Source organism: Panthera uncia (assembly GCF_023721935.1).
Source record: "Panthera uncia isolate 11264 chromosome C1 unlocalized genomic scaffold, Puncia_PCG_1.0 HiC_scaffold_3, whole genome shotgun sequence".
Lineage (NCBI taxonomy): Eukaryota > Metazoa > Chordata > Mammalia > Carnivora > Felidae > Panthera > Panthera uncia.
The window spans coordinates 55506139-55526802 of record NW_026057584.1 but is presented as its reverse complement, the minus strand read 5'-3'; the positions used below and the strand labels follow the sequence as shown (position 1 = coordinate 55526802).

The following is a 20664-nucleotide window of genomic DNA, read 5'->3' as shown; positions in this document are numbered from 1 at the left end:
GATGAATGGATAAAGAAATTGTGGTTTATATACACAATGGAATACTACGTGGCAATGAGAAAAAATGAAATATGGCCTTTTGTAGCAACATGGATGGAACTGGAGAGTGTGATGCTAAGTGAAATAAGCCATACAGAGAAAGACAGATACCATATGGTTTCACTCTTATGTGGATCCTGAGAAACTTAACAGAAACCCATGGGGGAGGGGAAGGAAAAAAAAAAAAAAAGAGGTTAGAGTGGGAGAGAGCCAAAGCATAAGAGACTGTTAAAAACTGAGAACAAATTGAGGGTTGATGGGGGGTGGGAGGGAGGGCAGGGTGGGTGATGGGTATTGAGGAGGGCACCTTTTGGGATGAGCACTGGGTGTTGTATGGAAACCAATTTGACAGTAAATTTCATATATTAAAAATAAATAAATAAATAAATAAATAAATAAATAAATAAATAAAAGATATTTTATATTAAATTTCCCATTTAGGGGCGCCTGGGTGACTCAGTCAGTTAAGTGTCCCGACTTCGGTTCAGGTCATGATCTCATGGTTCATGAGTTCAGGCCTCACATCAGGCTCTGTGTTGACAGAGCCTGGAGCCTGCTTTTGATTCTGTCTCCCTCTCTCTGCCCCTCTCCCACTTGCGCTCTCTCTCTGTCTCTCAAAAATAAACATTAAAAAATTTTTTTTTCCATTTAGCACTCTAGATACTTCAACACTCTAGCTTAAGGCTAAAGCCAAAAGCTTTACCTAAACCAATTAGCAATTATTAGTCATAGGCTGAGAAAGGGAATGTGAAATAGAATATAAAGCTTTATTAGTTTTTCTACAATCATATTAAATATTTGTGAGCATTTGAACTGTGGCTGAAGCAGACTTACCTGTTATTTTTCTCTTATTTGGATAGCCTGTTATTATGTTATAAAATGAACCTATTTGGTGTCATTTCTCTTGAAGAAGCCATTTTAATTATTATCTTAGCAAGGAATTGGTACTTTCCTGATGGGTTAATATATTATTTTATTTTATTGATTTGTTTTAGTATTATTATTTTTTTTGAGAGAGAGAGGGAGCAAGTGAGAAAGGGACAGAGAGAGGGAGAGAGAGAGAGAATCTCACAAAGGGCGGGGGGGGGAAGTGGGGGAGAGAGAGGGAGAGAGAGAGAGAGAGAGAGAGAGAGAGAGAGCACGAGAAGTGGGGCACGTGTTCACCGAAGCAGAGCTTGTACTCACCTGATGGGGGACTCGAACTCACAAACTGTGACATCGTGACCTGAGCCAAAGTCAAGCGCTTAATGGACTGAGCCACCCAAGCACCCAGTTTTAGTATTTTTATGTATATCAAAACTAAAATAAACTGGGATTGTCCTTTCTCTTCTTTTTAGCGTTAATAGCCTTTTGCTAGTTTTAGGAAGCCTTGTTTATCTTCCAACGGGTAAAATAGAATGAAAACAACATGTTCTTAGGAATACTGATATTTTTACAGGACTATTAACTTTGAACAGTACTTTCACTTGCACTACTTCAACCGAATTTAACAATAGCCCAACAGGGAAACAAGATTAAGATGTCTACCCAAAAGGTAAGTACTGTGAATAAAGGTAAGGAAAAGAAGAGAGCACAAGCAGTACTCGTGGAGCTTCAATCCAGGTCTTCTGACTCAGAGTTTTGAGTTATCTCTATAAAAACACATTTCTTTCCCTCTCTAGTATTTCCAGCTGTATAACATCAGACCCTCATGCTAAATATAATCAGCAGTTAAAAATATACATCAGCCATTGCCACCCCTGATCCAATGTTTGCTTTCTGCTCTATTTCACCAAAGCCAACTGCTGTACCTAACTAAATTATTTTAAGATTTAGAGATAAAACAACCACCACCTAGAAACCATTAAAAAAGAAAAACAACATGGTCAATTATAATCACTTTTCCTTCTCTGTTTTGGGGAGTATGTGTGAGATTTTCCTCTCTCTTCCTCTAATATATACAATTGAAGAATGCTTTTCCTCTTTATATCCATTTTAAATTGCATCTTATTTTTTACTTATCTTTCTCTCATCTTTTTTTTTTTTTTTAATAAAATGAAAACCATCCTTCATGTTACTCAGGCAGCTCAGCCTCAAGGAGTCTTGTCTAGGTATCAGAGAAAATTACCTAAAATATAACTGACTTTACAATTAGGTTTTATTAAATGAAAAAACAAGGAAAAGAGTTTTAATGGGTTGACAATAGTTTTGAAGTCATAAGATGAAGGAAAATTTGCATATATTCATTTTGATTCCTCTGGAAGTCTTTGGGGAGCTCTGTCCTTAGGCAGAACCTGGATAAGAGAACAGGACTGATCTTAGATGTAGGTATGTTCTACCTGACCTCTTAACACCCTCTTAGGTGTCTGTGTGCTTGTGGTATCTCTATTTTTGACCTATCAAAATTTGCTGTTAGGAAGAATCTGATATTAACCACTTATTCTCTGGTGAGATGTTACCTAGCTTATTCGAGCGTTCTCTTTCATGTTTGTTTAAAACAACATTTGTTTCCTACACTACCCTCATTGTCACTTCACACACACACACACACACACACACACACACACAATCATATAGAATAAACTTCTACCTATGGTTAAGGACAAGCCAGTCTGTGGGAGTTCTTCAAAAATAAATACATGAGAAAGGAATTGGACCTACTGCTATGATCAACAACACTGTTTTTCCCTGGGAAAAAGTGTCTGCTAAAGTGAACCTAAGAGGAAAACCCAAATAATTTGGCTGCATAAACATAGTTATGCATACAGTATAAATCAGAGAGGAGAGTCTCTTCATCCTAAACTATTTAATTCTCTGTTAAAGAATAAAAAATATTTCATGGGGGGGGGATGTAGTAAATACCTTATTCTTAGAGTGGTACCAAAAAACACCAAAAAACCAAAACAAACAACAACAGAAACCCCAAATCTCCTGTAAAGAGATACCAATGAATTACCCTGACAGGAAGAAAATATCTTCAATATACAACAATATAATTCCACATATTCCGATAACATCAAGAGGACTCAAAAAGGAATCTGTACCTCAGAATTGTAGGATATTGCGAGAACCATTGGACTGGGAGGAGATAATGATTAATAGTGACTATTAGATTCAGAATGAATAGTCATATGCATCAAACTCATTCCATTAAAAAGAGTTTATTATTCAAATGATTGTAAAAATGATTAAGTCTCTTTTACCAATGAGTAAAATTATCATAAAACCTATTTCTTTCATGATAACTATTATGAAAGTGAGATGTCACTCATCTGTCCATTTTTCTTCTACTATAGTTAAATAATCGTTCTTTGATTTGCACAGTTTATCAATTTTAGAGTTACTTTTGAGTATTAGTTTTTATTTTATTTTTTTTAGAGAGAGAGAGAGAGTGTGTGAGCAGGGAGAGGGGCAGAGGGAGAGAGAGAGAGAAACAGGGAGAGAGAATCTCAAGCAGGTTCCACCCTCAGTTCCACCCTCAGTGCAGAGCCCAAGGCAGGGATCGATCCCACAGCCCTGGGATCATGACCTGAGCCAAAATCAAAGTCGGATGCTCAACCAAATGAGCCACCCAGGAGCTCCTAGTTTGTTTGTTTGTTTTTAAAGATTTTTATTTTTTTAATGTTTGTTTATTTATTTTTGAGAGGGAGAGAGAGAATGAATCCCAAAGCAGGCTCTGCACTGTCAGTGCAGAGCCTGATGTGGGGCTTGAACTCACAAATAGCAAGATCATGACCTGAGCCAAAACCAAGAGTGGGACACTCAACCAACTGAGCCACTCAGGTGCCCCAAGACAAGGTAATTTTAATAATCCCATTTCAAAGCTGGGAAGCAGAAATTTACCTGTTGTCCTTATGGACTGGTTCTAAGAAAAATGTGCCTTAGCTGAAATATGTTTTTATTTTAAAGCAAGTTATGTAACCTATATTTTATGAATTCCTGTAAGGCAAAATGAAATTTTCACATATTTTATGGTGGCTTTATGTATTCATATCTGTAATTCTGGGTTTCTGAAATTTTTTCCTGCATTTTAAGATCATAGATTGGTTATAATAAATAAACTCCCTCAATGATGGAGTAATCTTTAGAAAATCACGGATAGAACTTGGGATGCTGACTACAAATGTACTTGTAGCTAAGTAGCCAAAGGGCAAATCAGTGGGCACTTCTTCAGATACTGAAGGCTGATTTCCCTGACCTGTTAAAATCACCATCCAGAACTAGCATACAAAGTAACTCATTCACTGAAATATTTTCACCTCCCTTAGGCCGATGCAGGGCCTAGATGTCTTCATCATTATTATTACATCTGGTGTCATGTTTTTCCAGCTGGTGCACTGTCTCCCTATAGGAGGGTTCTTGATGTTCACTCCTCTACCAGCCTCCTGCTTGCTCTCTGGAGGCTCACCCTATGACCCTATTCTACATAGGCAACCTCTTCTAACCTCAACTGTGATTAAATAGATGGACTTAAAACTTGCTTACGAACCATATGGCTCGCCATAAAAATAAAGGGCCAGAACTGACTACAATTAAAATTTCAGTTATGTGAGTTTCAACTCTACCCCATCCTCAACCACACATAAGCAATTACTTTTGATCCAGTAGCTTTGGCCATTTTCTTTCTTTTTCTTCCTATCCTTTTTCTTTTCTTTTCTTTTTTTTTTTTTTAAGAAATAAGAAATGAATCACCATCTTCTGATATTTAAATCCCTTCAAAAGGAAAATGGGAAATTATCTAACATTTCAAATGCACCATTATTTTGCACACCAGCTTAAAACAAGCTGGATCAGAGGATACATTTGAGGACTATATTCAGAGGGTCAGACAATGTCCTTAAAGAGTGTATTTTAAAGAGGTTGCCCTTTAGGGGCGCCTGGGTGGCTCAGTCAGTTGAGTGTCTGACTCCGATCTCAGGCTCAGCGATTGTCATGATCTCATGGTTGCTGAGTTTGAGCCCTGTGCTAACAGCAGGTGGAGCCTGCTTGGGATTCTCTCTCTCTCTTTCTGCCCCTCCCTTGCATGAGTGTGCTCTCTCTCACAATAAATAAAGAAAACATTTTAAAAAGTCCTCCTTTAACAGAATTAGTTGGCCTCGAAACAACCATCCTCACATTTGTGCCTTGCAGTCTGTTGGTGGTTCTACTGAGGGCTCTATTTTGAGGTGTGTTTCCTGACTTCATTTCTCTTAGGGGGATCTCTTGACATTAGCTTTGGTTATCTTCCCATGACTTTTTCTCATTTTACTGGACCTGAATACTTTGTGTCCAAACTTCTTTTTAACTCTGATTATATTGACTTAAGTTGAAAAACAAAAGAGAAAAGATGGTTTTAAAAGAAAGAAAAAAATACAAAGAGGGTTGTTAAAAAATTAGAAACAAACAAAAAATAAGAGCATGAAGAAGCTACCAAATATCTTTGTCTGAAAATAGTCATTTAATACGTCACCATTTTAAAAAGCAGATTTCAAAAACAGATAGTGCTCTTTTAAAAGCATATTAGGGGTGCAGTGGAATCACTGCATGGGTAGTTAGAAGATCATTTTAAGTATTTGATTCAAAGTAGCTTCCATACCTCTTCAGGCTTCAAGGAGATGTGATTGCTGGTGTTGGGAGGTAGTGCCATGGTTCAGTAAGACTAGAGGGAAAACTTCTTTAACTGTAAAAGGGTAAGGAAAGGATGACCATTAGAGGTGTGTACATCCCTAATACACTCACAGTAGCTTTCTTACAGAATAACCTAAGGCAGTGGGGGGTAAAGATGGCTTCCCCTTTCAGGAAAGAAAATAATGGGACAGGGTTGAGTAGAGAGTGAGAGCTGAGGGACACATATAGAGGGGTAACCAGGAAAATTATTTCCACTATAAGTTCTTCTGAATATGGAGTAGGGACTCCTAAAAAAGTACACAATCCTGAAGCAGCCAAAGGTAACTTAGCTGAGTTACAGGTGCCTGGAAACCACTGACTTTTGCCACAATAGCCTCAAACCTGGCTCTCTTTGGGGTTCTGGAGGATGTTAGTGCACTCAAAGACTTACTTCATTTCTTTATCCCCAAAGAATATATTTGAGCAATGGAAAAAAAAACAATTCCCACCGTACCTGAATTACAACAGAAAATACTTTCCTTTGATAATATCTCTTGCTCCTGGGTGCTTAACTGCTATTGTTCATACACACAAATGGGCTAATGAGAAAGGCTTAAGAAACGTGGAAGTATGAAAAGGTCAAATGCTAGAATTTGCAAATCAACAATTTCCAATTTCCAAGCTATGATCCCTGCAGCTTTAGAAAAAAAATACCTTAGGAACAACAGGCCCAGGACACCCTTACTACTGATCTAAATGCAATGATCAAAATAACTGCGTAAGCCTAAAATTAGGATTGAGCCTGAATTTACAAGGTAAATCAATAATTTAATTAATCAAATTAATGATTAACTAATAAATCACATTAGTCACAAAGTCACATTAAATTAATTTACCCCGGTTATAAGAATTCGGTTTAAGTTTTATTTTTATTTATTTTTGAGAAAGATACAAAGAGCAAGTGGGGGAGGGGCAAAGGGAGAAGGAGACAGAATCCTAAGCAGGCTCCACACTATCAGCACAGAGCTGGATGTGAGGCTCAAACTCACGAACCATGAGATCATGACCTGAGCCCAAATCAAGAGTTGGACACTTAACTGACTGAGCCACCCAGGTGCCCCATCAGAAATAAGTTTCTGCTCACACATGAATTGGATGTCAAAATTTGATTTTAAAATGTAGGAATCACTTTCAAAATGTTATTGTATAAAATTTAAAAATATATATTTCATATGGAATGTATCAAAATATAAAATTATGACTTAAATATTTTTGACAACTTTGTTTTACCAACAGTGGCACTGCATATTACTTTATGGCAATAGAACTACTTCTCACATCCAGTTGTCTAGGGCTTACCCAGCAAAGATTTTAGCAGACATCTATAGAAATACTGTACTTCAGAACAGCAGTTCTTAAGATGTGGTCTGGAAACCCTTGTGAGTCCCTGAAACACTTGCAGGGCCAAAACTATTTTCATAGTAAGACTAAGATGTTATTTGTCTTTTTCACTCTCACTCTCTCACAACGGTAGAGTTTTCCAATAATTACATGGCATAGGATATCTCAATGGATCGAATTCAGAAGCAGATAGGAAAATCCAGCTGTCTTCTATTAAGCTAGGTATTAAAGAAATTTGCAAAAATGTAAAGGAATGCCATTCTTCTCAGGTTTTTTTTCTGGGAAATACAGTTATTTTTAATAAAAGAATTTCATTTAGACTCATACATATTGGTTTATCATAAAATAATCAATATTTTAAATATTTTTTCAATTGTAATATCTAATATGGTATAAGTAGATAGGTAGGTAGATATAAATATAAACACAAGGGGCACCTGGGTAGCTCAGTTGGTTAAGTCCGACTTTGGCTCAGGTCATGATCTTACAGTTCATGAGTTCAAGCCTCACATCAGGCTCTGTGCTGACAGTCTGGAGCCTGCTTCGGATTCTGTGTCTCCCTCTCTCTGTCTGCCCCTCCCCTGCTTGTGTTTGCTTGCTCTCTCTCTCAAAAATAAATAAACATTTAAAAATATACATATAAACAAAAACTCTTGGGGGGATATCAATTTTAAAGATCATAAAAAAATCCTAGATACTTTACCTAAAAACTTAAAATTTTAAAAGTTTACTGCTTTACTCTCAACAATAGCCAAATTATGGAAAGAGCCTAAATGTCCATCAACTGATGAATGGATAAAGAAATTGTGGTTTATATACACAATGGAATACTACGTGGCAATGAGAAAGAATGAAATATGGCCTTTTGTAGCAACGTGGATGGAACTGGAGAGTGTGATGCTAAGTGAAATAAGCCATGCAGAGAAAGATACCATATGGTTTCACTCTTATGTGGATCCTGAGAAACTTAACAGAAACCCATGGGGGAGGGGAAGGAAAAAAAAAAAAAAAGAGGTTAGAGTGGGAGAGAGCCAAAGCATAAGAGACTGTTAAAAACTGAGAACAAACTGAGGGTTGATGGGGGGTGGGAGGGAGGGGAGGGTGGGGGATGGGTGTTGGGGAGGGCACCTTTTGGGATGAGCACTGGGTGTTGTATGGAAACCAATTTGACAATAAATTTCATATATTGGAAAAAAAAAGTTTACTGCTTTAGAGCATTAATTGATAACTATCAGATTTTAATTTTATATGTACCCAAGAAAATAATTATTTTATTCATTTACTTATGTTTTGCCAATTAAAAAAATTAAATCCAAGGTAGTTAATATATAGTACAATAATAATGGTTTCAGGAGTAGAATTTAGTGATTCATCACTTATATATAATACCCAGTGCTCATCCCAACAAGTGCCTTCCTTATTGCCTGTCACCCATTCAGCCAAAGAAAATAATTATTTTAAAGTAATTTTGACTTTGGTTTCCAAAATGTTTGCACACTTATTATTTTACAACAAATCTGAGAGGTACGCAGGTTAAAAATTACTCCTACCTGTAATATGAAGAAATCAAGAAATAGAATTTTAGATTGCACAGTAAGATAAATAACTTCATTCATTCAGAGGAGTAAGAGAATATAAAGTACTTTCAACTCTACCCTAATGACTTGGCTAGTTAAGTCAGTTTCTCCTTAACCTGTTTAATGAGATTGTGACATCCTGAAAAGTATTGCAACATACATGGAACCACTGGAAGCCTATTTCACATTAAATATTGTCACTTCCTGAGCTAAGTCAGTCTCCTTTAATGGAGCAGTCAGCTAACCATAGCCCAATGCTTTCCTGTCATTCAGAAACATTGTTAACCTCTTTTGTAGTTCTTTAGGTCTTCATCATTTGCTGGTACATTTCTTACAACTGCCAACAGGTCTTCAGGTATACCCAGTAGGCTGACTTCCACTTGAGAATGAATTCCAAAGTAGTAGACTTTCCCATGCTAATCCCCTGCTCAAGAACTTATAATAGCTCTCACCAGATCAAGTGTTTATCTTCCACTAAGTTTTCTTTTCTTTTTTTTTTAATTTTTTTTTTTATGTTTTATTTATTTTTGAGAGAGACAGAGTGCGAGCCAGGGGAGGGGCAGAGAGAGAGGGAGACACTGAATCCGAAGCAGGCTACAGGCTCTGAGCTGTCAGCACAGAGCCCGACATGGGGCTCAAACTCGTGAGCCATGAGATCACAACCTGAGCTGAAGTCGGATGGTCAACTGACTGAGCCACCCAGGTGCCCCTCTTCCACTACGTTTGCCACCCAGGTGCCCCTCTTCCACTAAGTTTTCAATGCTCTGATGATTTGGTCTTACATTACCCATTCAACCTTATTTTTTCTTCCTTTCACACCTATTGTATTTTTTAGGAAGACTGTCATCCTTATACCAGCCTATCTTTCACTTCTATAATAGCAATTAAAATTCACTATATTTTTGCTCATTAATCCTTTAATTCCCCTGGGAAGTAGTCATTACCATTCCAGTTTTATTAGATGAGTAGCCAAGCCCAGAGACTTTAATATGACAAGCTCAAGACAACATATCTGCTCAATGATAGAGCCAATATTCAAATTCAAGTCTGTCTGGCAGTGAGGCTAGTGCTCTCAGCCATTATACCAAATATATTAGTAAGTCAATTAAACTTAAATAGGCTAAGTGACCCAATATTTTATACTCAGACTGCTTAAAAGAAATCACCTAAGCTGTTTACAGAAGACATATTTAAATATATATAGATACAGAAAGATTAAAAGTTAAAGGATAGGGGGGCACCTGGGTAGCTCAGTTCTTTAAGTGTCCGGCTTTTGGTTTCGGCTCAGGTCATGATCTCACAGTTTGTGGGTTCGAGCCCTGCATTGGGCTCCATGCTGACAGTGCGGGGCCTGCTTGGAATTCTCTCTTTCTGTCTTTCTGCCCCTCCTCCATTCATGCTCTCTCTCTCTCTCTCTCTCTCTCTCCTCTCTCTCTCTCATGCACTCTGTCTCTCTCTCTCTCTCTCAAAATGAATAAATAAACTTTAAAAAAAGTTAAAGGATAGAACCACAACACATGCTAATGTAACTAAAGTTAAGACAAAAATCATTATTAGAAACAAAAAGGGATATCTGATAATTATAAAAGGTTCAATTCATCAGGAAAATATAATTTTGACATGTCTAATATATAGTTTTAAAGTACAGAAAGCAAAGATTAGCAGCAGTAGAAGGATAATTAGATAAATCCATAATAATGGTGGAAGATTTTAACATACTTCAATAACTGATAAAAATAAGTAGACAAAATACCAGTTAGAATATCAAAGATTTGAACAATACAAATGATTAGGTCAAATTTGTATTTGGGAAACAAGTACCCCAAAACAAGAGCAAATACAAATCATTCTTTTCAAAGACAAATAAAAACTACTTGAAACAAAATAATAATGAAAATACTGTTATGAAAACATGAATGAAATTAATTACTTAGAGAAAAATTCATAGCTCTAAACACATATATATCTGAAAACATACAAAAAAGGTGAAAAATCAAGGAGTAGGGCATTCATTTCAAGAAATTTAAAAAATAAAAGGTGGAGGGGCGCCTGGGTGGCGCAGTCGGTTAAGCGTCCGACTTCAGCCAGGTCACGATCTCACGGTCCGTGAGTTCGAGCCCCGCGTCAGGCTCTGGGCTGATGGCTCAGAGCCTGGAGCCTGTTTCCGATTCTGTGTCTCCCTCTCTCTCTGTCCCTCCCCCGTTCATGCTCTGTCTCTCTGTGTCCCAAAAATAAATAAACGTTGAAAAATAAAAGGTGGAGGATAGGAAACAAGAAGGAATATTTGCAGAAATTAATGAAAGAGAAAGCATACATATGATAGGATCAACAAAGTCAAAAGTTGGCCCCTTAAAAAAGTATTGGGAAAAATTTTCAATGAGCAATAATCACACCGTGGATAAACTTCATTGGCTACGATGCTGCCACCGTGTAAAGTTGGTTCTTTAAAAAGGTAATAAAACTGATAACTGTCTGGCAAACTGATAAAAAAAAAAGAGTAGAATAACTAATGTTGGGAATGAAAAGTGGGACATTACTAAAGATCTTACAGCCATTAAAATGGTAATAGGACATTCTATAAAAACTTTATGTCAATACCTTTGAAAAAGTAAATGAAGCAGATAATTTCCTACAAAAACACTGTCAAAAACTGAAACAAGTAGAACCAGAAAATATGAATAACATTAAACTATTTAGTCTATAAATAAAAACCTTCCCATAAAGAAAGCTCTAGGTTCAGACCATTTCTTTGGTGAATTCTAATGAACATTTAAGAAAAATAATGACCAATTTTACACAAACTCTTCCTGAGACTTATAAAACAAAGGAGCCTGGTTTCACGAGGCCAGCAAAAGCTGACCTGTTCCTATTAGAAGAATAATAGACCAACCTTACTATATACAAAATTTCAACAAAATTGTATTCAGTATTCAGTAATATATAAAAAGGGCTATACTTCATGACTAGATTGGACTTATGCTAGCACTGCAAGGTTGGTTGACAGTGGAAACCTATCCATGTAATTTACTATACTAACAGAATAAAAGAGAAAAATCATTTGATCATCTCAACAGATGCAGAAAAAAACGTCTGACAAAACTCAATATCCATCCATGATAAAAACTCGCAACAAACTAGGATTTGAAAAGGAATTCCTTAATCTGCTAAAAGGTTAAAAAGAAAAAAAAGAAAAACCAGCAACCCACTTTGAACAATAGTGAAATGTTGAGAGATTTTCCTTTGAAATGAGGAACAAGATAAGGATGCTACTTTCACAACTTCTATTCAACATTGTACTTGAGGTCCTAATCAGCTGGTGTAAGGCAAGACAAAGAAATATAAGGTATGATGATTGGAAATAAATCAACTATTGTCATTAACAAATGATATAATCTTATGTAGAAGATCTAAAAGAATATATGATAGTTAAGACAGTGTGATACTAGCATAAGATAAATACATCAATGGAATAAAATACAGAGCCCAGAAATAGACTAACGTTATATGGACATCTGACTTATGACAAAGATGGTTAATGTAGAACACTTTTCAACAAGTGGTGCTAAACCAGTTGGCTACTCATATGGAGTATGAAACCTGATCTCTACCTCATAAATAAAAATCAATTCCAGGTAAACTATAGGCGTAAATGTGAAAGGAAAAATAATAAGGCTTCTAAAAGGCAACTTTGGAGATGTATCTTCATTACACATTCACAAACAATGATATCCAAATGGTCAACAAACATATAGAAAACACCCTTGATCTCATTAGTAATCAGAAAGATGTAAATCAGAACCACAATTAAGATAATACTATATAATAGCTAAAACTATACTGACAAGAGTATATAGTAGAAAATGGCAATTCTCATATGCTGCTGTGGTAGATTTTGTACAATCTCTTTGGAATACAGTTGTCATTTCATTATCTATTAAACAAATGTATACTTGGTGACCTAGTAATACTACTCTTAAATGGATACTTAACAGAAATTCTTCTACATGTTCACCTAGAGACATATGCAAAAGTGTTCATAGCAACCTTATTCACAATAGTCCCAAACTGGAAACATCTTGAATGTCCATTAATTATAAACTCTGGTATATATATTTAAAGGAATACTATGTGGCAAAGAAAATGAATGCACTACAACTACACACAATGTGGATGAATATTACAAACAGAATGTTGAGTGAAAGAAACCAGACACAAGAGAACATACCGTAAGATTATACAAATTCAAAAAACAAGTAAGGGATGTATGCTTAATTGTTAGAACCATAAGAAAAACAAGGAAATGTATATTATAAAATTCAGGATGGTGCCTACCTCTGGCAGGTAGGGAGGGTAAAGAGATTGAGAGAGGGCATAACAGGGATTTCCAGGATACTGGAAAAGTTGTTTCTTGAACTAGATGGAAGTTACATGGGTGATCAATCTGTGATAATTTATGCTTTGGTTCACTTGTCTGTTATATTTTATAATAAAAATGTATAAAATGCAAGAATTCCTTAATTTGGGGATAACTTAGCAGCTCTGTAGGGAAGTAATGGGAATCAGTGCAGTAAAGAAATATGGTGCATGTTTCAGATGCTAATCTGTCCTATTTAGACTTTTTTTCTTCCTCATATTGGAAGAGATGTCATAAATGCAAATATAAGTCATTCCATTTAAAATTCCTCATGTTCTTGGGTTCACCATGCTCATGTGGTCTGCTCTCCATTGGGATCCATGTTATTAAGGACTAAGTCAGGACTCAGAAGGAACAGGTGTGTTGAGATGGCCCTCCTGAATGTTATACTCACTGAAGTTTTGCTTTATGTGGGAATCACAAACATCTCAATGGACCACACTTCATGTGAAGCATTCCTTCCTTAAAATAAATTTCAAGACACTCTGCTTGGCCTTTGCTCTTGTAAGGAGAGGGGGTGGGGGTGGGGTAGGAAATACTTCACCAAGGTCACCCACATCACACTTATTTCATCCAACAGTATAATATAGTGCCCCCCCACATATATCCCAACTCCTAATCAGCCTGGTTATGCCATGTAGATGAGGCATTGACTTACATACTTTCCATCTCATAGCACATAGTAATGAATTAGGTACATAATAGGCTCTTAACAAACGCTGTTACTGCCTGTATTTCATTACTGTATACATATTTGAAAAAAAAATCAGTTTTTCCACTGGTATATAATTTTGATTTACATCAACCTTTTCATCACCCAGGAGAAAAGGCTTTTCGTTATTCTGTTGATATGTGCAAAATTTATAAATTTTGCCTCCTGAGAGTTGGTGAGAAGCATATTCATATTTTAATTTGGACAACACTGAAGAAGTCAGTTAACTACTCACTAGTGTTAGGCTAAGCTCTCTGGGAGTCAAGCAAAAATTAATAGACCAGTCTCATTCTAAAACAATTCTGAGAAAGTTGTTGCTTATAATAGCATTTTGGCAAGAAAAATATGAATTTTGCGATTGCAAGCAAATGTGCTAGTTGGTATTTCAACGCTGTTCTAGTAACATCTAAAAAAGGTGTAAGAAGCTTGAGGATTAAAGTGGCTAAACTCTCAGACTTCAGGAGGCTTTCTCTTTCAGGCACTCAGCAATTTACTCCTCCTTTCTGTTTTCTTAGCTCCTAATCCAATCTGAAATAGCCAATGGAGAAAAGTAGCAGCTACACAAGAGTGGGGCTCAGTGATTCTAGAGCTAGACTGGATATTTAATGCTGAACTATCTCTTAAGATCTGGAAAGCTGGCATTCAAATCAAGTCCTTCTCATTGTTGCCTGAATTTTTCAGAACTATTAAATAGTTCTTTTGTATTAGTCAAATTAACTCCTGGAATGTCTTTCATAGAGTCTGTGTTATAAAGGTGATTATTTGGAAAGAAGGTGACTTTATTGGGCTTGGAAAGCTTATGACAACCCTTTTTCTTACCGTTCCCAAGACTCATTTTTGAACTGCACATTATGCAATAAGGTATTTTATTTCTATGGTTAGGTCTTTAAGGTGCCTTATAAAAAGTCTACCTAATCCACTGGCTGAAGATGGTTGTGGAGCATTGCCTTTTGAGATCCTCCTATTTTCACCAAGTGCCATTCTCCATAAAGTTAATTTGTAGACAAGCGAGAAGTTCTAAGAACAACTGTTAGGTAATTCTATCTGTAGCCATAAAAAACTTTGCTTCCAATAAGGTAAATAAGGGAGTAGCATTCAGTAATGAAAGAGAATCTCCGTTGCAACTCAGCTTTACGCCCTCAGGCAAGTTCATGTCTCTGAGCCTCAGTTTTTTCAACTGTAAAATGGAAATTACATGAGAATCTCCAGGCGCGAAGTAGGCGATGAGAAAATGATAGCTATTTTCTCAAATGGTTACAGACAACGAGTCAGTTTCAAGTTATTTTAGTGACGCTGCTGGGAGGGGAACATAGGGGAGCAGCAGGAGCTCCTTCAGGAAAAGGATGGCCCTGCTTAAGTTGTCGGGTCCAGCAGCACCCTGGTCCTAGGCGTCTGCCCCAGAAACCTACTCCAGAGGCCAAGGGGACACCCAACGACACCACCCAGGGTATCTGGACACCTCGCGGACACTTGTGGTTGGGATTTTGGTCCAGCCCAGCTAAGTCTGAGCCAATCCGGGTGCAGCTCAAACTCACCTGCTTGGCAGGTGCTCGCCGTCCCAGGCGTGACCGCGGAGGGCGGGCGGATGTGGTGGGCGGGAGCAGAGAATGTGAAGCTCCCGGCGCATGGCACCCGCCGCCCAGTCGCCGCGGTGGCTGCCGGGATGCGCCGCAGCGAATGGTCGCGCCGGGCCGCCGCTCTAACTGACCTTTCACCCGCGCCCAGCGGTCCCGGGCGGCGGCACAAGGCGGAAGCCATGGCGGAGGCGGCGGCTGCAGCTGGCGGGACGGGCGTGGGCACAGGCTGCTGTTCTGCAGCGGACCGGGACCGAGACCCGGACCCGGATCGAGACCGTGCCAGGCGGAGGCTCCGGGTTCTCTCCGGTCATCTGCTGGGCCGGCCCCAGGAGGCTGTGAGTACCAATGAGTGCAAAGCGCGGAGAGCCGCGTCGGCGGCCACGGCGGCTCCCACTGCCACTCCCGCCGCGCAGGAGTCGGGCACCATCCCCAAGAAACGGTGAGTAGCGGCTCTGTGGCGCTGGTTGGCGGCGGGGGACCAGGCCAGGCCTGTGCTGCGGGAGGACATGGGCAAGGTGGAAAGGGAAGTGACACGGGTGGGAGAAAGGCACCCTGTTCGCTGAAAGTGAAGACCCATCTCTGGAGGGAGTGGACGAGACCCTGGACCCTGGCAGGAAGGGGGAGGGATGGAATGGTGGGTTTTGGTCACTATTTGAGAATAACAAATATGAAGAACTCTCACTGGGGAAGACTTTAAGGGGACCATTTTTCTTGGATTCTTATTGAATGCTAGGAATTCATTATCTTGAATTAATACTTGGGAGATAAGGTCTTCCATTGGATAGAAAGGATTCTATTATGATCTTCCAAGATTTGAGTTTGTACTAGATGATGAATCTCTTCTAATTTACGCAAGTCTCAATGCGGTGCGGGGAGAAGTGATGGTTTTTAGAAGGTGCTGACCGGTTTGCAAGGGGCAGGTTTCCACTTGCTCAGGGGCATGGTCTTTGAGTTTGAGGGAGGAAAGGGATGGGTAAGAAGCAAAAGACTTGACACTAGTTAGTGATTCTGCTTGTTCAGGGGCATGGTCTTTGACTTTGATGAGGGAAAGGGATGGGTAAGAAACAAAAAACTTGACACTAGTTACTGATTTAGGCGGTGGTGCTAGCTACTGAGCTCTGGTGTAACTAGAAGCTGAAAGACCCTTGCCTGCGGATGAGGATGTTTTTAGGAGATCTTGACTTCCTGTTTTTTGGAGAAATCTTAAGTGCTGATGGAAGCTACTAGGAAAAACTTTTTTGAGATGTGGCTTTGTCAGGTGGATGAACTTCGAGAGTGAAAAAAAGTGTTGCTGATGTTTAATGTGTTCTGTCAATGTGCCAGAAACCATGTTAAGTCAGTTATTTCTTTTACTCCTTTCCAAAGTCTGAGGTAGGTGCAGTTATCTACAGATGAAGAAATAAAACAGATTTAGAAGCCTGCTGCAGATGTACAGGTTAGAATTCCAAAGCACATCATATTAACTTTAGGGCTAAGTTCTTAACCTTCACTATTTATGGTGAATTCATTCACTAATTCCACATTCATGAGCCCTTCCTCTGCTACATGCAAAATACAGTATTTATTTAAGGAACTAATAGCCTGTGATAAGATATTTAGCTGATAACCATAGCAAATGGTCAGTTAACCTAGTTTTAGGTATGTATTTGTAAAGGGGAGGGGGCTTCCCAGAGTAAGAATTGAGTAAATCTTGAAGTTTGGGTTAGGAGTAACCCGCCAAAGGAGAAAAGTGTTCTTGGGAGAAAAATAGTGTGTTCACAGGTAAAGCAGTGAAAGACAGATTAGAGAACTGTTGGGAGTTCAGTATGGTAGGACGGGGTGAGAATGATAGAGGAAGAGGGCTGGTGGCCAGTCTTGTTTGCAGGATTTTATGTGGGGAAAACTTGAATGCATTTACATTTTAGAAAGGTCACATTGGGGGCTGAATTGAAGAAGGTTAAGCAGTTTAGCATGTAATATCTGGAAAGGAAGACCTGAGTTTGAATTTCCACTACATAATTCCAGTTGCATGACATTGGACAAATCACTTCACCTTTCTTAGAGCATCAGTCCTTTGTGAAAATGAGGACAGTAATTCCTGTTTTGCACTATTGCTGTGAGAATTCAAAAATACAGAGTTAAGTGATCAAGTGCTTAGTGCACTGTCGGTTATATAACCCTTCACCAAATGAAATGGTAGATGCAATTTTCATGAAGTCCAAAGACAAGGAGACAAATTAGGAGACTATTATTCTGATGAGAATTACTGTGATTCTGAACTAAGGCATAATATTGGGAGTAGGCAAGCCTGTTAAAAAAATTTTAGGACGTAAGTTTTTTATAACTTGGTTACTGAATAGTGGGGGAAGGGAGGAATCAAGGATCCCATCCTGGCATCAGGCTTCACTTGATGTATTAGCCGTCATTGGTTTTAAAACTTTTTTCTTCCTAAATGGCTTCATGTATGTAACAATGGCTTCCTTTGTATGTTTCTGTACATTGATATGATGTTCACATTCTTAGAACTAAGTAGGTAGGTCAGGTGTTCCTCATAGTTGGATTTAGGGGCCTTGGTCTGCAGCAGTCAGAGAAAAATAGTAGTGTTTATAAGGCACACTGGCCTAACAAATGAGGGTTCCCATGGCTAAAGGTGACTGGTCTGTGACTACTCCTTAGAAGACACACCTGTAACCTCTTGTTGGCATAGGTTTGGTTCAGACTTAGGTGTGGCTAGTGGTAAAATCTAGTCCTGTATAACTGTTCTGAAGTTTGACTCAATATATGAGGGAACATAAAAACTTTCATTAAATGGAACATCAAAAGCTCCCTCGAAGAGTGATCTACTTAATGTATTGTTAATGGGGAACCAAGGTCTCCCTTCTACTCCCTCCTGCTTAGGTGGGCCTCAGTTTGCCAGCAGCAAAGCTGAGTCTAAAGGGAAGATAAATGGAGCAAAGAGCCAGCATGTAAATCTAATAAAGTATGAGTGTGACTGTATGTCACTTATTTTGAAAGCATTTGGTGATGTTATTTGTGTAACTCCTTCTCTCTGATTACCTTAGATGATGTCCTTGGTTGTAATTCTTCTATCTTATGACTGGTTGCCATCATGGAATTGGATGAGTGACTTCTTGAAACTTCATGTTTTCATTTCCTTTACAGGATACTCATGCATATGTTAATTTATTTAATGTTTATATAATACTTGCTTTATGACAAGTATTGTCCTAGACACTGAAAGTAGAGAGATGAATAATAATCCTTGGCCTCAAAGAATTCACAATAGTAAGGGAGATACACATTCTAGTACATTTTGAATAGAGCTGCTATAAATACAGGTACAGATATAACACAAAGGAAAGGAAGAGCAACTATCCATGGGGTCAGGGGAAGCTTTCTGGAGACGGTTTTAAAATACGGTTGATAGTATAGCAGGTTGATTGGATGGTGAAGAGAATTCCAAGCAAAAGGAATAGCATATGGCAAAGCAAGGGGCATGAAAGTGCGTATTGTATTTAGGTAACTAAACAATTCATATTGTAGAGGTGGGATTGAAGTAAACAGAGGAAGGCGCTGGCAGGTCATGGAAGACTTTGGCCTGTAGGTCATCAGTCAGTTAATTCATTCACGTATTCACTCATGTGTGAATATTTCAGTGCTTACTGTGCAACATAGCAGCGAACAAAAACTCTGCCCGTATGGACTTATATTTTAGTTGGAGCAGGGATAGCAAAACAAACAAGTAATATGGTATGTCAGATGGTGATAAATGTAATGAAGAAAAATGAAGCAGCGAAGGGGGTTTAGGTAATGGCAAACCCTTGAGGCAGTTAAGCTGGGAAGAGATTCAACTAGATTGGGTTTGGGTTTGCATCCAGCTGCAGTATTAAGAATGGATTGAAGAAAGATAAGGATGTACATAGGAAGACCAGTTAGGGAGCCGTTGTAGCAGTACAGATGAGAAATAATGAAGTATTAAACTGAGATGGTGGCCGTGAGAATAGAGAAGGGAGGATGGATCTGAGTTTTGGAAATTAGTGCATCAGGGGATACTTAACATTATGTGACTATATCCCAGGGGAATTTGGAGACCGAAGATCTCCAATGAAGAGATCTTCGATCTTTCCGATGAAGATCGAAAAGGGATGATAAGAGTCCTGACAAATGTGGATATTTAAGATCGCAACCTGTTGTACTTGTCACATTAGTCTCCTGCGAGTTGGTTCTGATTGCTTCTATCTGGGAACATATACGCTTATTATTTGAAATTACTGAGCAGAGTTTTGAGAGTGATGGTTTACTTTTGGACCTTCTGTTTTTAAGTGCACGCTACTCCATGAACAAATTCTTTTTGGTCTTGTTACTGGATGCAGTTTTAGATTCTTAAAAATCATTGTAAATACCAATTAAGTGTGTGACATTTTTATGCCTTGGTTTTGGATTTTTTCAGTTTTTAAAAAAGCTATTGTAATGCTACGAAAAAGAGAAGAAAAAATCCCTTGTGACATCCGTTTGTCCTCACTGTTAACGGCTTTCCCAGTTGTGGTTTGGGTTAGTCAGAACTGTTGGCAATTTTTACAGAGGTTATAAATTCTTCTGTTCAGATCAAAAGAAGATCTGATTAAGAATGCTACTAATTGTTTAATTTACTTATACTGCCATTTATAAACACAGTTGTTTAAAAAATAATGTATTATTTAACATCTACCAGAAGCCTTGGTAGGTGCTTTCCAGAAGGAAAAAGGCTGAGTTAACCTCTTCTAAATGTTTCCTAAGAACATTTTGTCATGCCAGGTTTCAACCTTTTGTGATTAAAGAGATCATGATCAAATACAGTGTCATATAGTTAAGGCATTAGTTTATATTGTACTTAATGAATTATAAAATATTGATCCTATCAAAATGCAATTCATAATTTAAGAAAATGTAATGCATGGTTTAAAAAATAGACCAACCTATTTCCTTCTGTGAGTGAATTTTGCTGTTTGATTTGTAGGAGAAAACAATGTTGAGAATAAAAGAGAAACTTCTCTTAGGCGGCAAGTATAATTTTGGGATAGACCACATTTTCTGCAAATAGATTTCTTTATGTCAGGAAGTTACTTAGTATAAAGCCACCTACCCCAGTCACTTAATAAAAATATCTAGAAATAAAATAAGTGATCTATTTTTAGGCTGCAGAGAAATGGAGTGCTCTTGTAGTCAGAGGAGATATTTTATGGAACACTTTAAAAGCAAGTACTAAGCAAATATTACTCCTGTCAATTTTGTTTTCTTATTATTAAGAAGATAATTTCTGTTGTTGGACAGATTAGTATGTTAATTCAACTCTAAACCCAAACAAAGTATCCTGAGTAGAGTTTATTCTTTTGACATAAAGTACTAATCACACTCCCCTCA

The 20664-nt window shown here is 38.0% G+C and overlaps 2 protein-coding genes and 1 pseudogene across 8 annotated transcripts in view; 1 reads left to right on the top strand and 2 right to left on the bottom strand.

Annotated features, from left to right (window-relative positions):
* NFE2L2 (NFE2 like bZIP transcription factor 2) overlaps window positions 1-15321 on the bottom strand; it is a 149131-nt gene extending 133810 nt beyond the window's left edge. For both annotated transcript variants that reach the window (XM_049615962.1, XM_049615963.1), the window contains exons 1-2: window positions 15244-15321; window positions 5594-5677 (exon numbers count right to left, since the gene is read on the bottom strand). In XM_049615962.1, the coding sequence (XP_049471919.1) occupies window positions 5594-5644 (51 nt within the window). In that variant the 5' untranslated portion in view covers window positions 5645-5677; window positions 15244-15321. The remainder of the gene's footprint in view (window positions 1-5593; window positions 5678-15243) is intronic.
* LOC125912047 (uncharacterized) lies at window positions 10854-11020 on the bottom strand (annotated as a pseudogene).
* AGPS (alkylglycerone phosphate synthase) overlaps window positions 15255-20664 on the top strand; it is a 218573-nt gene continuing 213163 nt past the window's right edge. For 5 of the 6 annotated variants that reach the window (XR_007454460.1, XR_007454457.1, XR_007454456.1 and 2 more), the window contains exon 1: window positions 15255-15724. Coding sequence is in view for 1 of the 6 variants with exons in the window: in XM_049615961.1 (XP_049471918.1) it covers window positions 15294-15724 (431 nt within the window). In the remaining 5 variants the exon portion in view is untranslated. The remainder of the gene's footprint in view (window positions 15725-20664) is intronic. The other variant, XM_049615961.1, reaches the window with a different exon arrangement.